This window comes from Medicago truncatula, chromosome 8 (assembly GCF_003473485.1).
Source record: "Medicago truncatula cultivar Jemalong A17 chromosome 8, MtrunA17r5.0-ANR, whole genome shotgun sequence".
Classification (NCBI taxonomy): Eukaryota; Viridiplantae; Streptophyta; class Magnoliopsida; order Fabales; family Fabaceae; genus Medicago; species Medicago truncatula.
In genome coordinates, this window is record NC_053049.1 from 45984717 (window position 1) to 46008843 (window position 24127).

The 24127-nt window shown below is 31.7% G+C and overlaps 5 protein-coding genes across 5 annotated transcripts; 2 read left to right on the forward strand and 3 right to left on the reverse strand.

Moving 5' to 3' along the window:
* Positions 1-102: 102 nt before the first annotated feature.
* LOC25502169 (probable WRKY transcription factor 41) lies at positions 103-1949 on the reverse strand. Its single transcript, XM_013591724.3, has 3 exons — positions 1384-1949; positions 1140-1268; positions 103-1024 (listed from the first exon to the last, which is right to left on the reverse strand). Exons 1-3 carry the CDS (start codon positions 1707-1709, stop codon positions 394-396), a joined length of 1086 nt encoding a protein of 361 aa, XP_013447178.1. The 5' UTR covers positions 1710-1949; the 3' UTR covers positions 103-393.
* Positions 1950-10795: 8846 nt separating this feature from the next.
* LOC25502171 (uncharacterized) lies at positions 10796-11793 on the forward strand. The gene is made up of 2 exons (XM_024771890.2): positions 10796-11292; positions 11459-11793. The coding sequence occupies exons 1-2, from the start codon at positions 10861-10863 to the stop codon at positions 11471-11473; spliced, it is 447 nt and encodes a 148-aa protein (XP_024627658.1). The 5' UTR covers positions 10796-10860; the 3' UTR covers positions 11474-11793.
* Positions 11794-15750: 3957 nt separating this feature from the next.
* On the forward strand, positions 15751-16923 carry LOC25502173 (uncharacterized). Its single transcript, XM_013591728.3, has 2 exons — positions 15751-16574; positions 16732-16923. Exons 1-2 carry the CDS (start codon positions 16056-16058, stop codon positions 16735-16737), a joined length of 525 nt encoding a protein of 174 aa, XP_013447182.1. The 5' UTR covers positions 15751-16055; the 3' UTR covers positions 16738-16923.
* Positions 16897-19591, reverse strand: LOC25502174 (KAT8 regulatory NSL complex subunit 3). The gene is made up of 6 exons (XM_013591729.3): positions 19449-19591; positions 19291-19352; positions 18699-18834; positions 18503-18575; positions 17656-17721; positions 16897-17446 (listed from the first exon to the last, which is right to left on the reverse strand). The coding sequence occupies exons 1-6, from the start codon at positions 19589-19591 to the stop codon at positions 17234-17236; spliced, it is 693 nt and encodes a 230-aa protein (XP_013447183.1). The 3' UTR covers positions 16897-17233.
* A 1880-nt stretch (positions 19592-21471) lies between these two features.
* On the reverse strand, positions 21472-22344 carry LOC25502175 (subtilisin-like protease SBT2.5). The gene is made up of 3 exons (XM_013591730.3): positions 22173-22344; positions 21927-22074; positions 21472-21793 (listed from the first exon to the last, which is right to left on the reverse strand). The coding sequence occupies exons 1-3, from the start codon at positions 22247-22249 to the stop codon at positions 21728-21730; spliced, it is 291 nt and encodes a 96-aa protein (XP_013447184.1). The 5' UTR covers positions 22250-22344; the 3' UTR covers positions 21472-21727.
* Positions 22345-24127: the final 1783 nt, after the last annotated feature.

A 24127-nucleotide genomic window follows, 5' to 3' on the forward strand; every position in this document is an offset into this window, starting at 1 on the left:
TTAGTTAATAGCTCTCATTATTATCATTGCGAATTTTCGACGCTCTTGTACTAAACATGTGAGACACAAATTGTACCAATGCAAATTTGGAGCAACTACTTATTTGAAAATAAATGCTGCTAAAAAGTGCTGAAATTGTAGTTCCAATATTAACTTCAAGGACACTTGTAAATTCCTAGCTACCATTGCTGATTCATTATTCTAAAATTCCGTTGCTTTCTGAAGTATCCTGTTATAGCATGACTTTATATCATACTATTCACACATAATTTACACTAGGACATCATGATGTTATTTGTTGCTCTTACGATCCAAACATAAGTGACCTTGGTATAAAAATACTTCAGTTGATTTTGTTTATACTCGTGGTATTCCATATATTCTCAAGTACAATTAGGAGAAAAAGCCTGGAGTATTGAAAGGGAAATTTGGATCTATTTCCACGGGATCAAGTGGGAAATGGAAATCGGGAATAGGTGAATTTGTTACTGATGTGTTGGTGGAAATGATCTCCGTAATGCCGGATTCTGAACGAGGGTTGTTATAGAACCCATCAAAGTCATTCATGTTGAAAGATGGAGATGAGAAATAGTTTGATTCTGGTGTTGCTGGAGATAATAAGTGTGTCTGGAAAAGACTGCTCAAGAAGGAATCGTTTTCTAGGGCTGGCGGAACCCAGCTGTGGTTTTCCTGCGTTGTGTATCCATATGAAGTGGAAGGGAAGGTGAAAGGACATGTCATTTCTTCGTTTCCAAGGTTATCCGTTTTCACAGTCAAGGTGTTGCTGAACTTTGTAAAGCTTTCTTGTGATTGTTGTGCATGGTGAATAATATTATTATTATGGATGTGCGGTTTCTCTTGTTTTTCTTGTGACTTATATGGCTCAATGGCATTGTTTCCCTGAGAACATGTATGCTTTCCTCTATAAGTTATGTCAAATATTGTCGGATCTTCATCTGATCTCTGCACTTGCTTCGTCGCCCAGCAGTCCTGTGTGTTGCGGAAGGTGCACCGATAGTAACTTCTGCAAATGTCATAATGGGTTGTTAATGAGATGACATCACAGGTAAATGCAATTTATACATAATTCAAGAATTCTTATGGTTTTTTCTTAAGCATGATATTAGAATTCCTCTCACCTTGGATGTTTGGTGCCAAGGATATCTTTCTGACCATATTTTCTCCAGTTGTAGCCATCTTCATTTGGTCCTTCAAGGCTACTGTCACAGCTCACTCTTATCTGATCCATCCATTTGGGCGCAACCTTTCTGAAAGCAATTTCAGGAAGAAAAAAGTTGTTAGGACAAAGGAGTTTTAGTATAACCAAAATTTAGCTGATTTCTGTGGTATAAAACTGTTACCAAGTGTGTCTAATAAATTTACCTTTTCTTTGATTTATTTTTAACTTCTTGGTGATCTTGGAAGGTCCCATCAAAGTCCTCGCTCAGAGGACTCCCATTGGTAGACACTGGGGATTCCGGTAACGAAGTTATTACTGGAGTCACTGGCTGTGACTTAGAAGTTGATTCATTACATCTTAAAATTTGTAAAGCCTTTTCATAGGAAGATAATATCATCTGCATCTGTGAATCTCTTGTGCCAAGGGAATATGGTGTCCTCAAGTCTTCTTTCAGTCTCTTTGCTACATCCATCCCTTGAATTAGCTCATTGATGAGTGTGTTATGCTCCCAGTTACATTCATTCTCCATTTTGTATTGTATATATCACTTTGATATCTGAAAGTGCACTTTTCTTTCTAGAACTAATAGTTTCTTACTGAGAGGCAGAGTTGGATACTGAAGAAATTTAGGATATTGTTTGAATTGTAAAGCATAATAATGTGAAATAGATTTGAAAATTCAAATGAAATATTTTCTTTGTTGAATGGATTGTTGGAGTGAGGGTAGGAAATCTTATTGAGTGCTAATTTTGTTCTGCTGAATGAAGGAAATGAAAGCCTTGTATTTAAAGTGAGCAACTAAGGGAGCAAAGATATGAGTGTTGGAGGGTTGAAAGTCTAAGTTTGACTAAGAAACCGAGTTTTTCAGCTAAAAAGACTAGAGATGTGGTCAGTGACCAGTGACCAATAGAATGCTGACCAAGTCCACTTCACTGTGATAAGTTATTATTATTGGTTAATGATAGGCCCATGTTCTTACAAGTCATGATTTTATAAAAGATTATTAAGCTATCTAGAATTCTACTCAAGACAAAAGGGGTTATAGTCTTATATAGAGAATATTCAAATTTCATTCCGCGTGGACGCTTTGGTCCCTCTCTATGATTACTTATACAGGACTGCTTACGTGAGTTATGGTTGTTACCATCTACCCAATTTCTTGGTTCATACTTTACTTCATATGCCTCAATTCATCACTCAAGTTCAAATAAAATATGGAGGGCATACTTGTCCCAGCCACAACAAAAAATATGGGAGTATTGTTGTTGACACATTTCATATGGCTGAGAAACATGAGTAAAATACGTTTTTGCCTCCTCGGCAGTTAACTGTCGAAGAATTCAAAAATCGGCTGCAGTTAACTGCCGAGGAAAACCTCGGTAGTTAACTACCGAGAAATATGTTATAAGAACATAAATAGGAGTTTTCAAAACTCCATTGTTGCGTTTTTTATTCTCCTTGGTGCGATTTTGAGCAATTTGAAGTCATTCCAAACCAATTTCAATCACAAAAACAAGTAAGTTTTTTGAATCCCATTGCATTGTTGTTTTGTGGTCAAATTTTTTTTTTTTTTTGTTAAATTTCAATTATATAGGTTTTATTGATTTTATGATATGTTAGGATATTTTAAGTTAGAATTGTTAGGTTTAGGTTTTGATGAATCGTTGTAGAATTGTTAAAATTGTTTAGGTTTAGGTGTAGGTTTTGATGATAGTTTAGGTTTAGGTTTAGTTTTTGATTTTACGATTTTATGGCATTGTTGTTTAGTTAGGTTTTGATCGCCATTTTTTTTTTAATGTAGATATGTCTCAGAATCAGGGTAACGTTCAGGGTGATGAGAAGAACAAAGAAAAATCACCTATGACGTGGCACAGAATTGTTTGTGATGGTTCCGAAAAAAAGAAGGGTTCGAAGGTGCCGGTGTACAATCACTCGAGGTTGAGGAGGAGCGGGAGGACATGCTATTTTGGTTCTTAACCAAAACAAGGTGCCCCAGGGACTGTAGCGGGCAACCCGATTGATTTGTGTGACAAGGAAGAATGAATGTAATGGTTTTTAATGCCTAATTGTTTTGGATTTTTTTATGTTTTATTTTTGTGTCGCGCACATTTTATTTGACATTATGGTACTTAGAATAAAATCGCATTTGAAATCATTTCAATTAAAGTCGCGTTTTGAATAATTGCGTATTCGAATAAAAACTAATTAAATCTAACGTGAATTCAACTAATTAAAATTGCGTAATGAATAAATAAATTCGAAAAGTGAATAAATAAGATAATTATTGTTTCATTCAAAACAAAATATATGTTATCACATTACATTACATTCCGGAATGTACCTTCCAACTGCAACAATTATCTTACCACTGAATGGGGAAAATTCAAACTTGCTAAACAACAGGACTCCAGCATCTGATGAGTATATTGAATGATGGTATTCAAGTGTCAAAAGAATGAGGTGCATTCCTTGACACTTGAATGTCATTGTTCAAGATGCACATCGCATGCTGGATCCTGCCGTTTAACAAGTTTGAATTACCCCATTCATAGGAAGACAATTGTTGCAGTTGGACGTTTGTACCTCCCAACTACAACAATTGTCTTACCTTTGAATGGGGTAAATTCAAACTTACCAAGCAGCAGGACTCTAATATTCAACCGGCATTCCCAATGTTCCATTCAAAAGATTAAATTCTTGTTAGGTTGGGATTAAATGACGGTATTCAAATGTCAAAAGAATGAGGTCCATTCGTTGACACTTCAAAATACCTTCATTTAAATCAGCCTAACAATAATTTAATCTTTTGACAGGAACAATGGGAATGTCGGTCGAATATTGGAGACCTGCCGTTTGGCAAGTTTGAATTACCCCATTCAAAGGAAGACAATTGTTGTAGCTAAAAGGTGCATTCATTTCGTACCTAATGACGATCTTCTGGCGGAATCAAACTTTTGATGATATCTTCAGTTGATCTCAGCAACGTCACCCGCATATCGATCCACTGGAACATGTTGTGCTCCCAAAATATGCTCGTCACATTTTCGTCGTTCGTTAATTCCACCCAAGTTAATGATACTCTCCCCTCGTCGAGCGTTGGACGTTTATACCGAACGTGTTCCACCCTCCTTCTGTCTCTGGGGTTGACTCCTTGATTGAATTCAGTCAGTTCATCCTTAAGACCTCTTAACGTCACACCAAGGCAACGAACCTTCAACCTCTGAGGTTCTCCGTCATTGAATTGTGCATGAACGTCGATCCACCCGACCATTGTTTCAAATCTACACAGTAAGAAATTAAAAACAATCAATGAAAAACTCATTCAAACATTTCATCAAACACTTGATGTGCAAATTATACATAGACTCTAAAAATCGTAAAAATAACCCTAAAATTATAAATCATATAATCTTACTAAAATAAAAAAAATTAATCATATACTATAACATATATCATTCAACTTATGTTTAACATAATTTTTTTTGTTATAACGTAAAATATAACAAAATTATTCAACTTATATTTACTCTTAAAATAAATCATATACTCTTACTAAAATAAAATAAAAAATATAAAACACAAAAATTAAAATATAACTCTAAATTTTTAAACTATAACATAATCATCATGCAAACATTTTAACTAAATTAATCAACTAACATCTAATCTAAAAATGATTTATAACATGTAAATCTAATTAAAAACTAAAATAAAAAAATAAATATAAAACACCAAAATAATAAATAACCCTAAAATTCTAAGTTATAACATAAACATCATGCAAATCTTTTAACAACATTAATTAACTAACATCTACTCTAAAAATTAATTATAACATGTAAATCTACTCAAAAACTAAAAAAATAATAAATCTACTCAAAAACTAACAAATAAAAACATTTATAACAACTAAAATGTAAGTTAATAGCATTATAATTACTTACTTGTGATTTTGTTGAATAAATTTGGTTGGGTTTTTTAGAGAGATTTGTGAGAGAGATTTGGTAAATTTTTTTGGAAGATAAGATGAATAATGGATGAGAGAGCTTCTGCCAGATTTGTAGCAGAAGATCCTCGACAGTTAACTCCCGAGGTTCCTCGGCAGTTAACTGCAGCCGGTTTTTGAATTCTTCGCCAGTTAACTGCCGAGGGGGCAAAAACGTATTTTACTCGTGTTTCTCAGCCATATGAAATGTGTCAACAACAATTCTCAAAATATGAAGGGCGTACATTAATTTACTGGAGTACATTTTTTATTTTATTTTTTTGAAACAGCCAATATTATTAAAGCACGCCGGCGTAAGCTACACCAAGCAAGACAAGGGAAAAAATTACAAGGTGCCGAAAATATGTGAAACACCGAACCACTACCCATCCCATATATAAAAGGAATCTACACCCAAAGAAAGATGAGAATTGTTGTTGACACATATACATTGGCTGAGAAACACGAGTAATTTATCCAAATGCCCCTCGACAGTTAACTGCCGAATTATGGAACCGGCTGCAGTTAATAACCGAGGAAAACTGAAAACTTCGGCAGTTAACTGCCGAGGAAACCTCAAACCTGTTTTTTTTTTTTGACAAAAACCATAAATTGTCATTAATAATATTTATTGATTTTGAATGTTTCAATCATTATTTTGTACGTTTCAAACAATTGCAGTATTTTACTTATGCATATATATATATATAAGAATATCATTTAAATCTTGACCAAAAAAATAAAGAGCATTTAAGTGCTCAAAAAACATTTCAATAAGTGTAAAAATTAAGTATTTGAATATTGTTTTGCAAATTACTTAAATAAAAAAAATCTTTGTGCACAATTATTTTAATGTAGAAAATATAACAACATACTATACCTTAAAAAAATCGTTGTGAACAATTATTTTAACGATTTTTTTTTATTTTTTTTTATGTAATGTGCAAAACAATATTCAAATGCTTAATTTTTACACTGATTTAAATGTTATTCTTATTAAGATATATACGGATAAATATAATACTGCAATTGTTTGAAACGTACCAAAATAATTATTGAAACATTTAAAATCAATAAATATTATTAATGACAATTTATGGTTTTTGTCAAAAAAAAAAAGGTTTGAGGTTTCCTCGGCAGTTAACTGCCGAAGTTTTCTGTTTTCCTCGATAGTTTACTTCTGAAGTTTTTCTCAGTAGTTAACTGCAGTCGGTTCCATAATTCAGCAGTTAACTACCGATGGACATTTAGGTAAATTACTTATGTTTTTCGGCCAGGTGCCATTTAATTTGGGAAAGGAGAGTTCTTTCCCACCATGGGAAAGTTGATCATGTCCGTTAGATTAAATGAAGAACATATTCATATCATACTCTCTCAACCACTAGATTATTTTTTTATACTATCTTTCACACTCTCTCTTTCATATCCCCACACACCCATACCACCACCACTAAATCACAAATTCAACAACCACTTTGACCACCACAGACCACCACTGCACCACCACACACCACCATGGTTGCTGCCGGAAAACTTGTTAGCGTACGATTTTTAAAATAGGAAGACCAAAACATCATTTTCATTTTAAATAGAAAGACCAAAAATGCATTTAAACCTTATTTTTTTAACATTTTTTCTTTTCTTTTCTTTTTTATACTTCCAGGAACCCATTTGTTTTTTTATAAAAAAAAAAAAAAAGAAGAAAAATAATATAATTCAAAATTATATAATACAATCATTTTACTTGGAGAGAAACGGATTAATTGGATAATATTGCATCGTTAGGTTTATTTAGATTCTTTATAGGAAAATTTGCAGGTACCCTTGAGTTTTGATTAAAATGATGGTGCCATTTAATTTAGAAAAGGAGAGTTCTTTCCGGTAGCAACTATGGTGGTGTGTGGTGGTCAAAGTGGTTGTTGAATTTGTGATTTAGTGGTGGTGGTATGGGTGTGTGGGGACATGAAAGAGAGAGTGTGAAAGATAGTATAAAAAAATAATATAGTGGTTGAGAAAGTATGATAGAAATATGTTCCTCATTTAATCTAATGGACATGATCAACTTTTCCATAGTAAAAAATAACTCTTCTTTCCCAAATTAAATGGCACCTTTCGACCAATACATATTTGTCAGCAATTCTCAAGAAAGACAACAAAAAACAAGCTGCCAACAGCCAACACAGTAAAAAGCCTACACCAACAGATGCCAAAAACCAATAAAATGGAACACAGTAGCTGCAGAAACAGCTGGCAGAAGGAGTTCCAAAAACCTGCGCCCTTAGAAAACCTTAAGCAGCACCAAAATAGCTAACTGAAAACACCACCCTGATACAAAGCAAAGCCATCAGAAAAATAATTGTACTCTTTGTGCTTTATTAATTTGCATTCTTCATGTGTTGAGTAATTTTTTTTTTTTGTGTTTGAACCCCGAACCTTGCATATTTTATACATTATTTCTACCAATTGAGCTAAGCTCACGAGGACACGTGTGAATGTTTCTTTTAAATATAAAACTAAAGTCAGAATATTTTTTTTAAAATTAATTTGTTTATTAGTTATTATTTTAATTGAATTTAAAGAAAATAAAAAATACTAAAATACATTTTATCAAAAACACGTTATATCTTAATGATTCTTTAAAAAAAAATCTTGAATAAAGAAAAATTAATACAGTTAGTTGGTTCTTTCTAAAAAGTAATAGTAATATGTAAGTATATAGATTCTCTCAAAAAAAAAGTATATAGATAGTTGAGGTTTAATGCTACAACAGTGGTTAAGAAATAAAAATATTTAAGAAATTTGATATTTGAAGATAAAATAACTTAACAATCTTTGATAGTTTTCTCTCAAAAAAAAAAAACATTGATAGTTTAATAACTTTTTGATATATTTTCCACCTATCAAAATCCTCACTTCCTCTCCCCTTCAAACCTCTCAAACAAAACCTTAAAAAAATTATCTTTAAATTCGCTTTAAAACAATTATTTACGAAGTAGTCCTTACAATATACAATTGGTTACCCTTATTTCAAAAAATCTTTTGTAGTTTAATTTATTTATTGTGAAAATCGCTTCTAGAGTTTTTGTTATTAATAGATACTTCTAGAGTTTGTTTGGTCAGATGGAAAATTATGCCTTTTCTTAAACTTGTTTTTTTCCAGCAATAACTTATCCCCTTTTTGTTATTTGAAGTCAACATTTGGATGCTTCCTTAGTATTGTCTCCGAATAAATGTTTTCGGCTGCGAAACTTAGCATTCCCACCTTGGCTTTCTTACAAGACTCAGTCAAGTGTGTGTCCTAGTGTACGTACCTACAATACATATTGAGATTTTTTCTTTTATATAACCTTTATATATGTACACATATTAAATATTTATCATAAGAAAACAAAATATTTTTCATTAGTAGTTGAATAGTATTTTTTTTTATATTATTTAACTAGCTTTATTTTTTTTTTCCTTGTCAAAAAAAAAACTAGCTTTATTTTTTATTTCTACTTCTACATATTAATTCCAAACTATTTGAACAAAATTCTAAACTTAACTAGCAAAATACTCGCGCATTCATCCAGACCCATTCGTATGTAGTTGATATATAAAGTTGCTATTATAAAATGGAGAAAATTGATTAGTATTTTCAAAATACCAACATTAATATACTATTTTTCCTTCAAAAAAAAAACATTAATATACTATTTCTATAAAAAAAATTAGTTTATTTTATATGCCAAAAATCGTTAAAATATTTACATCATGTCGATTGTGGATTTTATGTGTTTATATTTGCGAAAACATATTTATGTTCCTTTGATTTGTAATTAATATACAAAGTTATGATAAAATTTTGAAAACTCATGAACAATTGTAAAATATCAACACTAATGTAATTGTTTTATAAAATATTTGCTTATTGTTAATTCATGAACAATTTCGAATCTGATACCTTAACGACAAGTTTATTTCAAGGTCTGAAGCCAATATCATCATATTAACCTAAAATGATTCAGTTTTTTATCTTGTTAACATAATTTATAAATTAAAGCATGTTTAGGCTCCTTTTATTTTTGTTTTAATATGAATTTAGTTAATTAAAAATTCAAATGATAAGAAACTGTGTATATTTTTAACTAATAAATTGTTAACTTAGTCCATAAAATATCACTATCTCTCAATATCATTTTTTAGGTTTTTTCTAGATTACCTTTGAAGAATGGTGGGTAATTTACCCACCAACCAATGAAAATGAGCAATTTGTTGGTGGGGTCAAGATAGTTCATGGATATCACTTAAAAATGTGCTTATGTGGCTAATGTGTATTGGTTGGAGTAAATTACCCACCATTCTTCCATGGGTATCCTAATTGTCACCCATTTTTTATTGTATATAAATATAATAAATACTCATTAAAGTGTATAAAATTTGACTCTTAGCTAGCCTTTGTTTAGAAGTTTAGAAAGAAAGTATAGAAAAGTCTTTGAAGATAAATCAATGAGTACGGAAAAAAGAAAGATGGAAGGTCCCCTCACCTTGCATTAGTTTGGGTATTGAATAAACTTTTTGTTGAAATTCGAATATTGAATTTAATATTTTAATTTTAATTAATTAAATGTATAAATATTAAAGAAATATTCTTATTTTTGAGTTGTTTAACATGTGTCCTCGGAGCACAAGTTATCATGACCTTTAGTTTTTTTTTGTTTTTCATTCGACTATAACACTCTCATCCAATGCAATTAAAAAATGCACTAGAGGCTCTGTCAAAAATAAATAAATAGACCAGAGACAAGCTTTGAAAGATTTTGAATTGATTTTCAAATTAATTATATCTGTAATACTTTTCATATGAGTCTTTCAGAAAATACTCTTAAAAATATGATGAATTCTCCTATATGATTATTGAGGATCCATTTTCTTTTTTGGTTCTCTCATTTCTTCCAAAGCTCTCTCTTCTATTTTCTCTTTATTTTCTAAACAAAGTCTTAAACAACTCAAGATGAGTTGCATTATCAAAGTGCTTTAATAGACACTTTTAAAAAGTACGGTCGCATGCTAAGATATTACAAAATAAAAAATAAAATAAAAAATGAAATGGTAAGAAGCATAAATAATTGGTAAATTATCGGAAACAATCTTATCCACCTCACTATTTTTAAAAATCTTTCATAATTTTAAAAGTGCACATTTAAACATGAAAAATATTGTGTTTTTGACTAGAAATACTCATCAATACGACACAATTTTTTATGGATGCGTACTTTCAAAGTGATCTCGAGGGATGTATATATAAACTTAACCCTCTAAAACTCAATTAGCAAACAAAACCTTAGTAGCACAATCCCAAATGAGTCAGCTGGGAACTTCTTATTAGGGATGTCTATATATATATGATTCTCATCTCTGCCAAATTTTTAGAAGTTCCTGAACGAAATTAATTTGGTATATATTCATTCAGTGGACAAAAATGATAAAAAGGTGATAACACTGTAGAATAAAATAGCAAAGATATTGCCATATTTTTCAACCCACAAAAAAAGGAAGCAGATTCCAAATTTGTTAATTGATTGATGATGTAACGGTTAATCAATCAATGTCCTAACTAGTTCCTATAAATATGTGAACTCATTCTCAAAACTAATCACCACAAACAAACATCACAACAAAACCAAGCAATTCACACACACACACCCTTATAGCAATGGCCTCAACTCAGTGCTACAAAACCTGTGAACAAAGCTGCCAACAGAAAAACCACCACCACCAGCAGCAGCATAGCTCAATTGGACGCAAGGTTACTGACTTGTTCGGACTTGGAGGGCACCACAATCGCCACGCCAATGATGGAACACAAAACCACACCCAATACTATAGCCAAACAGAGGTGATTTATCAGCCAGGGCATGTTGCCAAACATCAAACTAACACATGCAACCGCAACCATCACGCTGCTACTGGCACCACCTTTGCTACTAGCAACACCACGGCGACATGCCAAGGAAGAAATAGGAGGGAGCACAAGAGAAACAACATGTTCCAGAGGATGAAGGATGGCGTATCCGGTCACAACAGTGACAGTGGCAGTAGCAGTGATGAGAGTGACAGCGACAATGAAAATTGTCGCAACAGGAAGGCAAGTATATATATAGACTGTTGGCGACAAAAAATTACTATAGGCCAAATAATATTTTTTTTATGTTAAGTTTTATTATTGATGCACAAATTTGAAGTTCAAGTTTATTTTCTCATGTATTGTGCTCAATTTGATTCCTAACACTTTGTTTTATGTGTGTATGCAGCACTACTGCAATTAAGGAGCCATTGTACTACATAATAAATAAATTGGAGATTGAAGATCGGAGTTTGCAACTCAAAGTCCAATATAATGTATGTGATGATTATTGGCCTGTATGGATAAATTATTAGCTACATTGAAGTTTAAAATTGTCGCTAAAAAAAAAGTAATTAAAAGTATCTTAAAAATAAAAAAGAATGTAATTTGATATATATGACATCAAGCCAATGCACTTAATTTGGTTATGGTTCTAGTCTGAGTTTGAGACCTACCAAAATAAATGTATGTAATGTACTCTGATCGATATAAGATCGTGTGAATAAAACTATTTGGTGTTGATTAAAATCGGATCTTGCTTTATTTTAATCGTTTCCTTTGTAGTTTATATCATGCCCAAAATATCAGCAATCTGGCTATCAGCCTATCATGCCACTGTTATATATTAATCATATCATATTATCATTAAAATTTAAAAAATAATAATTGATCAATAGCAAAGTAAGATAAAAAAAACTGATTGATTGTCTGCATATTATCGTTTGAAAATTTAATGACTGATTAGATCATTTATACCTTTTTTTTTTATACAAATCATTGTTGTGTTATGCAATGCATACTTAGAGCATCTTTAATAGAGGTGTCGTTGAGAGTTGATCAATTTATGATATGTTCTTAATCTTTCGGTCCATTAAAGGAATTTGATTTGGTCAAGTAGTCTAGTGGCTATAACTCACACAATTAAATGTGGAAAAATGGAGTGTCTGGGGTTCGAACCCTGACCCCTGCATATAATATGTAATATCTCCACCAACTGAGCTAAGCTCACAAGAATAAATATAACAGAAATTAATCGGTTAATATTCGATTTTGAGATAACATTGATTAAAAATAAAAAAATATAAAAAATGTGGGTTGTTTGAGAGTTGTTAATTGTTTACCACGGGGCAAAAAGTGTATCTATTTTATCAAAAATGTCAACAAATGACACCATATCTATTTTTTTTATGTTGAAACATTATTTCTCTTATAATAACACGAGATAAAAGGGAAAAATAATACTTTTTAATTTCACTAAAAAGGTAAAACTAGATAAAATAAAACATGAAAGTTTTTATAGTATCCACACGCTAAGGTTTTGTTTGTGAGTTTGGATGGGAGGGGAAATGAATGCTTTGAGGGTGAAAAATATGAGGGAAAATGAAGAAATCTTTCAAAAAATTTAAAAGAGTAGTTTTTTACAGAATGGTTAAATATGTTTTTGGTCCCTATAAATATACCAACTTTTCGTTTTAGTCCCTCTAAAATTTTCCTTCAACTTTTAGTCCCTCAAAATTTTTCCATCTTCACTTTTTTTAAAGAATACATATTTTTGAATAAAATTTTGTAGAAAAATTCATAATATTATAAGGAACTCTCCTAAAGAAAATTAGAATTTTTTAACAAAACATGAATTTAATATTAATTTTTATATGTTTGACGATTAAAAATTAATAATTAATTTATGTTCTGTTAAAAAATTCTAATTTTTTGGGGGAATATTTTTTACAATATTCTACACATTTCTGCATAATTTCATTAAAAAATACAAAAATTAACTTAAAAATATGGATCAAAAGTAGTGATTGAAAATTTTATAGGGACTAAAAGTTGAAGGAAAATTTTAGAGGAACTAAAACGAAAATTTGATATATTTATACTTTATAGGGACCAAAAACATATTTAATCCTTTAAAGAATAATAAATTAATGCATATGATTGCTATATTTTTAATTTTAAAAATAATATAACAACATAGATTAAATTTGAAGAATTTATATAAACCCTTCAAAACCCTCCTCCAATACAATTTTTTAGTTTCCCCAAATAAGGAGGGTTTAATATTATGAAGAAAAGTTAATCCCCGAAACCCTCCCCTCCCATTTTCCTTTATTTCTTCCACTTGCTCATTCATTTTTTCTCAAGTCTTCTCCTACCTTCCCCTTCAAACTCGCAAACAAAGCCTAAAGGCTGAACACTAACTAAGAATGCATTACTTTCCCATATAGTCAACGTATATATTGTTTGTTGCAATTCGAGTTGATAAGTGGTTAAAAAAATCTCATTTATTCAAAAAAAAAAAAAAAAAAAAAAAAAGAAGAAGAAAAAAGTGGTTAAGAAAATTTCATCTTCTCCTTGAGTGAGATCAACTCTCAAAATCCACCAAAAATGCAGCTTTTTATTATGAGATCTTTTAATACCGTACAAACTATTTTAGTGGTGATGTAAAACTATGGACTCCTTCCCTAATGAAATACAAGCAAAAAGGTATTTGAAAAATTTATATATGTGGTTAAAAATGAGTCATCATACATTCAATTTTTTTATTATCATTTTTATTTATATTTTATTACGAACATAGCAGGTGTGTTTGAGCCTTGAGGTGTGATTAGATTGATTTTTAGATAAAATTTTGTTCTTCAGGACCAATCAACAATTCCATTTTTTAGTTTTAGAGGGGGGGAAAATTTATGGACTTTTTTTAGAGATTATTTTTACTTCAAGATTACTTCACCTTAATATTATTTAGGCTTAATACACCATTTGGTCCCTTAACTTATTTTTGATTTTCACTTTGATCCCTTAACTATAAAGTGTTTCAATTTGGTCCCATAAATTTTACGCCATTTACTATTTTGGTCATCTCTGTTAGTATTTTGCAAAATCTGTTAACTCCTTTCCACGTGTTGAATTTAAAAAGCATACACGGCATACCATGGACTAATAACTTATGATAAATTCTATAATCATCTTCTTCCCTCTTCATACCCAAAACAAAAAATAATAACTCACATCAGCAATCTCCATTACATTCCAAGCAACACACGCATTACAAGAACCAAAACCAATGAACTTCATCAACAAACAACACAGTATTACCATAAAAAACAATACTACCATCTTCAATAACAGGTAAAAATGAATCTTATTGAGATTTAGTAAACCTATGAACTTCATCAACTAACAAAACAGTAGTTTGATTTGTTTTAACTCTAACTTTCCTAGCTTGATGAATTAACAATGGCTTTTGCAATGGTGGTTTTACTTGTACCCGGTGGACCCCACTAAAGGATTGAAGGTAGACGTTTGCGTTGAATTGATTAACGAAGAATTGAGTTTGATGATAAGAGATCTTGTCTGACAACCTTGTCGAGTGTTCTGGGTCGGAGTCGTTCGAACAATGGTTCATGTGTTTGAGGTTGTTGTTTTTTGGAACTTGTTTTGAAGAAGAAAGAGGATTTGTTTTGCTGTGTTGGTGATAGCTTAATGCGTTTGTTTGGTTCTTCTGTTTGGTCTTGTTGTTATGCTTGAATGGGTTGTTGTGGGGTTTGGAAGAAACGATCGAGTTTGGGTTGAAAAGTAGAAGAAGGTGAAGGTGAAGGTGAAGTTGGAAGTTGAATTGGTGAAGGTGAAGACGAAGAGGGAAGAAGATGACCATAGAAGTTATCCTATGTTGTGAATCCACTGTATGCAATGTGTGTTTTTTTAAATCCAACCGTTGATCACTAATCTTAACTGACATGTGGAAAAGAGTTAACAAATTTTGCAAAATACTAACGGAGAGGACTAAAATAAAAAACGGCATAAAATTTATGGGACCAAATTGAGACACTTTATAGTTAGGGGACCAAAGTGAAAACTAAAAATAAATTAAGGGACCAAATGATGTATTAAGCCAATTATTTATAAGTTACAATCAAATAACAAATTTAAAGTGAGAGTTTTGAGATGTCTTAAATACTTGGTTAGATGCTTTAAATTAGACTTCTTCTTTTTCGGATTATATGATCTAAACATCATAAATGCCCTATAAAAACCTTTAAAACATATTAAAATATTTCGAATTTTAAAATCCGAATAAGGCGCACAATAAGCTCGTAATATAGGAAAAGTAATGACCTTAAATTAATACAACCTTCATTATTATTCTAGTTATTTTACTCATTAATATTTTGTTATAAAATTATAAATCATAGAATTTAGTCATTTTCAAACAATGAAACTAGCTCCTACAAAAAAAAAAACAATGAAACTAGCTATCATAATTACAAAGTCTATGATTCTCTTATACGTGAGATAAAAATATTTTGGAACAATTTTCGAGATATTCTAAATTGACTGAAAAGGACAAAATTGAACCATTTTAATAACAAAACTGACATGAATATGAGTTGTTTACTAAAAGCATAAATGGCGTATTATCTTTTATTTCTAAAAATAAAATTCTTGGTCCACAATTTGTGTGGGAACTTATTCATGATGTTTGCATGATCTCTGATGCTAATTCCATGAAATTATTAGCTTCTTTCACATAATTTAATTGCAGATACGTTCTGAATGACCCAGAGAATAAGTTCTGCTCTCTGCTTTGCTGATAAAATGACAAGACTGCTTTTTTTTAGGCCATATTTCGAATAGCATAATTGAATAGTTAATTTATTTCTCCACTATGGGAGGAGAGGATGAGCCCCCACTCACTCTTGTTATGCCAATAAAAGGCCCTTGATGAGAAGCTACCCTGCAACCTCAGAAATCAATCTGAGCAAGCAACATTAACTATTGCAATGGCTTCAGCTCAGTCTATGAAACCATCGGCTGCCACTGAAGTCTGCCAACCGAAAACCCAGCACAGCTCGATCAGCCAAAAAATATCTGAGATAACAAACAAGGCCTTCAAAGGACACCATGCCCGCCATGGCAGTACTCAGAATCAAGTCCAAAACTACACCTCCCAAAGTCAGGTTGAATCAAATGGCCACAATGGCTCCAAAACAGAAACTCACCACTATGGTCAGACTCAGACCCAACACGACAAGAAGCATGGTGTAACCAAAACCCATATTACAGTTTGTGTAGTTCAAGCAGAAATCACTGAAACCAAAGAAGGCCCTTATCCTTATGGTGCAACTACAACATGCTTTGGGGCTCCTAAGAAAAATAGAGAGCTCAACAATAAGAAGGATATGAATTTGTTCCAGAGGATTAAGAATGGAATGTCCCGCAATAACAGTCAAGGAAACAGCAGCAGCAGCAGCGACAGCGAAAGTGACAATGAAAAGAAATGTCCAAAGACAAAGCCAAAGGTAAGTGACTCAAATACACGAGTTCTCAACTCACAAGCTCATCCAAATAATGTGAAAACGAAATGGTTTACATTAAATTTATGCATGTTGAATCAGACCAAGTTTATTTTGTTCCATTGATTTGTTTATTGTTTTCTGTTTTTGATTGTGTCTGCAGAATTAATGCATGGAACTAGAAGCAGCAAATGGGATGCAACGCAACTGAACAAAGTTTATTTAATTAAATGAAAACATATTTATAATTTGATATCATTGTTGTACCCAAAATAATAGGGGCAAATAAATGCCAATATTTCACTTGTCTGCTGCGTGTACCTTATGATGAATAAAAAAAATTGAACTTTACCTACTTTCTCTGGTATATGTTCCATAATAGGATGTCAAATGTTTTTCTTACCAACTTACCAAGTCTAACACAGATATGTAAAACTGCATTAAATTAAACAGCCCTGTTGTCATCAAGTAAGCTTCTAATACTGTGAAAACAACAAAGTCATGTATGTCTACTTTCCTAGCAGGGGCATAAACATGACCAAATCACCAAAAATATAACTACAGCCAACTGGCAAGAACAGGGCCTAGATTACTACTAAGCTAGATACAACAAAGTGTATATACGAACCTCCGTACACTAGAATCGACTTAAGATGGGGGCATCATCATCCTTCAAGAGATTTGGAAATGAAAGCAGCAATGGCCTTCACAGCAGCAACTTCGGCTTCATCCTGAGTGGAACCGTTTGCTTGCAGATGCTTTTTACCAATCTTAAAAGAGTGATCACCACCATCAATGACATGCAGCTCATTGAGCGCTTTCATCTTCTTCCGAGTGGTCTCTAACTTCTCAAGTGGACATAGACCATCCTTGCTGCCCTGCTCAAGACACACACAAGACTAGCATTAGGAGAGACGTTAGCGTAAACCAAAAAATTTATGTGCATTACAGAATATTCTCCTGATGGAACACTATCAAAAAAAAAAAAAGCATGGTTCATCCAATAGACTAAGTGTTTGAAACTGAGGAGGTATGACTACAAAACTATAACATACTGCAATGACAAATTAGAAAAAGAGAACTTTACCTGGACAAACATTGTAGGAACTGTTAGCTGTAACAGTGTATCATCTCTAACTGCACCATTAATTCCCTGGAACGATGGCAACAAAATTGATGTAATACTTAATTATATTATTTTAAATTTGACTTTAAGTAGTAATGACAGTTTCTGTTTTACCAAAACACCCTAAGAAAACTAATGCACCAACCATAATTGCTTGGGTGTGGCATGCCAACACTTTGTGAACAGAAAACTGAAAGTATATCAAGTGCAAACCATGAAGAAATGAAGAGGAAAATCTTCAAAGTACCCAAGTAAATATTTGAGAGCTCTACACACGTGCTCCAAGAATGACAACTTCATCGTTCGAGTTGGCAAACTAAGATGACTAGCATAAGGCCAAACTGACCTATGAAGTGAAATGCTATAGAAAACATTAATTTTAAACCAAGGGATAAAGTCGGTTTTGAAATCCAATGAGTGTGGCTCAGTTGGCAACATATGCTAAGCTTGTACATGAGAGGATCAATTCCACATATCACATTCTTGGAGAGAGACAGAATGTGAACTGCGACTAAGTTCAAAATCAAGGACAGTTTCATAGCCGGTCCAACAGTTTGAAGAAATGGAGGTACTGAGGGTGTCACTGAGGTCCAAAGACCCAACCTAAAGTGGATGTCGAATTTTCAACAAAATCATGAATGGGGTAAGGCGTACGGGAAATAATATAATATAAACAAATAGTTTCAAAATCCCCCCCCCCCCCCCCCAAAATAAATAAAAATAAATAAAAGGAGCGAAAAAAAAACATAATCAATCGGTTCATTTCTGTAGCACATAGATTAGCATGAAATTATTATAAAGATCAAACCTTTAATGGGTAGCCCAGGCATAGTACAGCAGAAACATTGATGTCTTCCATGCTAGCCACCATACATCCAACTCTACAATAAAATAAATGCAAACATAACTATCTTGCTAGCAATAATTTTATTAGGCCTTCCACATGTAAATGTATATGTCCAAATTAAAACTTAAAAAAAAAAAAAATAATAATAACAATGCACCTTGAACCCATTGATTTGCCAGCCAGTATGAGAGGATGACCAGGGTACTTGGTTGCAGTCTCCTTCACAATATTTGAATGAAACTCCACCAATTTTTCTGCCTTAGGAGGAGCCCTCTTCTTCCCACCAGACATGTCTAGCAAATGACAAACCCATTAGATTCGCTTCGGAGTTAAAAAACACATACATCAAACAAATACAATAATCTCGATGTTCACACTCGGTTCACTCAACTATATAAATCATGCTTTTTAACTAAAATAAATGCAAAACCTAGATAAAGAAAGTACCGAACTTCTAAGGATTTGTCTGGATAAACAGATTAATTAAGCGCTTATAGCATAAACATTAATTTATCACATAAGGGCTTGTGTATAAACTATTTTAATAACAAAAGATAAAATAAAGTCAGAACGATTTTCATAAAAGCTCTATAAGTTGTTTAACTTGTTTCCATACGCTATTCTAGATATCTGATGGAAATAAACTGAATATGTCAGTACATAAATTCAAATAAGTCGATCTAGACACATGATAAGTTTATGTGTAGTTGAATGATAAATGAAATGAATTGAATTGGAAAGAAACTGACAAGGGTAGTCAAACGTGACAACATCAGCAGCGTGTAAGGTTTCCTTCAACATACTCTTCCATCTACCAAACACAAAGAAAAGACCCTATAATAAGATTCAACACGTTTTATTTATAATTTTAAAATAAATAAAGAAAATGAAAAATGGAAAATGGAACCTTAGCATCCAATCAGAAGAGGAAGGAGCACCGGCACCATGAGCGAAGATAACCACGGGTGACGGTTGTTTCAGCGGCGTTGATGATTCAATCTCGTTGTCTTTGCTCTGACGACGTCGCTTTGCAGCAGGCGATGAATCCATGGCTAAACTTTCGTTTTGGAATTGGAAAAATAACCAAAATAAATTTGATGAATGAATACATGCCCTCACTAGTCACTAATGTTGATTTTCGCGCCAACAAAGTATATGTGCATTCACACAGGTTCCCCGGTTGATCTGTGGGATGAGGCACATTTGGTTCGGTTGGTCACATACACAAATAAAAATATTTGGACACACGCACAAAAGTAAGAAAAAATAAAAAAAAATTATAATATATCAATTGATGTGATTAAATATTTTTCATTTAATTTTGTTAGTTTTATGTAAGTATGTGCTTAAAATTAAGGTGTTGCGTATGTGTCCAACCAAGACTTTTTATGTGTGAATTCTTAAAGTCATTTATTCTCTATGAATTGTTTTTGGTTACATTTATTTTCTATGAATTGATAAGATGTTGGATATATAAAAAAAATAGTTTTTATATCTAATATTTCAAGATTTTTTATGGAGATGTGGTCTCTTCCGTCGTGTAGTCATTGAACATATGTTGTTGCTACTGTGTCCCTTGGACTCTCCAACAATTTGTACATGAAATTAAAGATTGAATGTGCAATCAATACCTACCAACTCATCCGTGCTTTATTCATACAAGTAAGTGAATTTCATAAATTTTTTCATTAAAGAGTTTCTATTTATCGTTTGTTCCATGATTTATTCGATGTTGTTAATTTCACCATGGATGTTTGTCGATGTCGTTTTGTTTGTTTTATGATATAACGTGATTTAAGTTTACGTGGACAGGGATTAGTTTACCTAACTTATGTAAACTGAGTTTACCTACATAAACTGCGTAAAATGAATTTACGTTAGTTTACTTAACTTCTGTAAATTAAATTTACATAAACTAAGTAAACTCAATTTACAAAAATTGTGTAAAGTAAATTTACGTATATATAACAAATGAGCGTGAACATGTACACGTAAACTTAGTTTACTTAACTTATGTAAACTCAGAAACTAAACTAAGTGAATTGAGTTTACATAAACCATGTAAACTGAATTTACGTATATATAACTAATGTGTTTTGGACACGTGAACATGTACATGTAAACTTAGTTTATTTGACTTGTAAAATTTTAACTAATGGGTATATTGGTATTTGGGGTGTAACTTGGATTATTTGGAGTGTGAGTAGTATTTGTCTTACATGAATATTAATAGCATTAAAGACATTTAAAAGGAGACAAAGTGACATTGTAACAAAAATGAACAAAAGGTTAGTCCTTGGTCACAAATATTGCGCAAACCATACTGGTCTCTTGCAGAAAACATAAAACTCAACTTGACCCCTCCAGATCTATTACAACAATAAAACTGCAGGTGGCTCTTGATGATTGTCACTATTATGAGATGATGAGTATATTTGATAGCATAAACAACAAAATGGAATACTTTAAAATACGAATATCCATAGAAATGCCTATTAGGATTCTCGTGTGTCTTTGTAACATTAAATTTTGAGGATATACCACATTTACAATTAGGGGCCGCATAAAATGATCTTGAAGAGCTCTCACTCTGACTCACGTCATGCTTAAAATGAGATGGTATTTCTTGTTTTATTAATGGCTAAATAAAGACCAAATTGTTTAGAAATAGAGAAGTAATTGATGATAAGTGGTTAAATATAAGAAACCAACTTACAATTTAACTGAGTCAATACATTTTTGAAAAATTCACAATCTCAATGACCTATATAACATTCTCTATAAATAACTAATTTGATGCTTTATTATTTAATCATCACCAAACTCCTCTACATCATTCTACCAAAAACAATAACTTAATTTTAAAAAAATAGTAATGAGTAAGGGTACTGTTAAAGTGAAAAATAGAACTATTGTGGACGGTGATAAAATATAGTGAATTCAACTGTTATTTGTAATGCAAAATTGCTAATTTTGGTATCCCCATGACCCTTTAATTTAAACAAAAAACAAATGATAATCAAACACAAATCTACCTTGGCTTCCCATACCTCGTCTACTCTGGCCTAGAGCATTATTACCATCTATACAACAAATTTAATATATGAAAAATTAATTAAACAAAACCATTTCATTGTTCTCCTCAAAACACAATGATCTCAAATATTAATATATATATGCTAAGAATTACAAAACAAATTTTTCTTCTTTCTCCACAATTCTCACTCTTTTTGCAGATCTGAGCACATTGACCTGTTTGAAGGTATAACATGTTAATTAAGAAAAGGAAAACATCATAGGCCACATAATATGTGTAAATATCATATGATAAATCAAAACAAGAAAGATAAAATTGTATTTTATACGAGGACAAATTACACATTACTTGATCCTCGGTGATTTCCACTGTAAAACCATCAACAATAGCAAAAGAAGATATCTTCTTGTAGCTTCCTGGCTCTAGAGTGCTTGCTAAAAGCTCATCATGCTTTCTACTAAGGTACAAATCAAGCTTATTTGCCCCACTCTTGGTTCTAATTAAAAAATTTAGCACAACATAAATGTTTAAAAGTAATGTTAATTAATCGCATATTGTTACAAATAATAAAACAAAGACATGATGAAGACATACCGATTAGTTCGAAGTCGCTCGTATTCTTGATCATAGATCAGAAAGACAAAGTACAATTCACTTTTGGTGCTTCCCATTAAGAATGAATCTTTCTTTTTTTTCTTTTCTTGTTAATTTGATTGGAGAACGATGTTTGCAATGGATGTCTTGTGCTCCATCCACTAGCTAGCTATTTATACACAAAAGGTTCAATGACTTTCCGAACAGCAACAATAATAGAGAAGAATAATAGTAGGCCCACATTGGTTTCATTGGTTTTTTTTTTTTTTACCTTTCAATCTGACCAACCACATAGACTAGTTTATTGAAATATTGAGATTTTTTTAAGAGGTTTTGATGTCTCTTATATATATATATATATATTCTCCCATACAAAATAACCTGAAATTTGGTCTCTTAGCTCATGACCAATCATGGCATTTATATTTTTTAGGATCAACTAAATGTAAATTGAAATTACAGTTTATCTAATACTCTCTCTTTTCTATTTAATTTATCAGTTTTTTATGATTTTTTTCTATTTATCTCTCATTTTTAACTTATCAATTCTTTTACACTTATTATAATGAAAATGATTTGGAGAGTAAAAAAGTAAGAGTATATTTAAAATTTACTAGCAAGTGTTGTTGACCGTTTCAACATTGTTGCAGTGTAAATGGACAATATAGTTAGTTACTTGAACAGAAACGGGACCAGGATCATTAGTTCACTACCATGATACGGTAACAACACAATCATGTGGTTAGTTTTCACATAGCTCGTTGTTTGGTCAATTGTTTCTACTTGTCACTTTAGTATAGTACACATTAATAACCAACAAATACCAGCTTCATCAAAACAGGAAATTTGCACATAGCTGAAACTAAAACAAATCTTTGGGTGGTTTAGCTTGGGTTTCAAGTTCAGTAAAAAAAAAAAAATTAGGTTCCAAGTCATGATACCAAATTTATAAGCCTTAAAATTGACTGACTGAACAAAACAGATAAATTCATAAAGTAAAACATTTTAACTCTTTTGTATTTTTAGGGAAAATATTTGAACTCTTTATTTACCAAGTGTATGACTGTCATTCTCATAAATAGGAAAAACATATTTTTGAAGTTTAAAAAAAAAATGGAGGCCTAAAACAAGGATTTGGATCACCCTGTCTAAGTTTTCCCTATATAAATAATATGTGCTAAAAGGTTATACTATTGCTTCATATCTTACAAGTAGCCTAAATAGATCAAATCCCTTCTATATGTACCCTACTCTCTCTTGTCAACGATGCAGACCATAATAAGCCCAGAGCACCAAATAATATAAATACTATTACTTTTTCCACCCCACCAATTTCAACACCCCTATTTTATTTTATTGCTCATTAGGTTTCTGGATTCTATAATCCGAAACGAGTTTTCCCCATGTTTTATGGTGTAAAAATGAGTTTTTAACCAGTTCGGATTTTATAATCAAAACACCCCAAAAAATTGGATGCGTTCCTTGCTTTTTTCACATTAAAAAATCCTAACATCTCCTAAAAACTCTTATTCATGAAAAAAAAAAAAAAAAACTTGAATTATATAATCTGGAGTGTATCAACATAAGTTATGAGCATATATGTAATGTGGATAGTCAGTTGAAGGACCATAATAATCTTCTTAACCCAAAGCCTTCTGTTCTAGATCATTGTTAGTTGTTTCTAGTCGAAAATTCAGTTTTCGGGCTACTTGATCATATTGCTCCGAAACTTTTCCAAAAATCAGAAGGAAAAAAAAATCAAGGATGAAAACTCCCATAGAAGTCACTTCTTACGAGACTTCGCCCTCTCAAAATCCAAAAATCCATCATTTAGACTCATTTAAAAAAAAAAAATCATATTCTCAAAAAAAATCCGAACAAATTTGCGTTAGTTTTATTTGTTTTTTAGAATTTTTTTTGTGGTATTTTTTTTTATTTGACATGTTTTATCATTT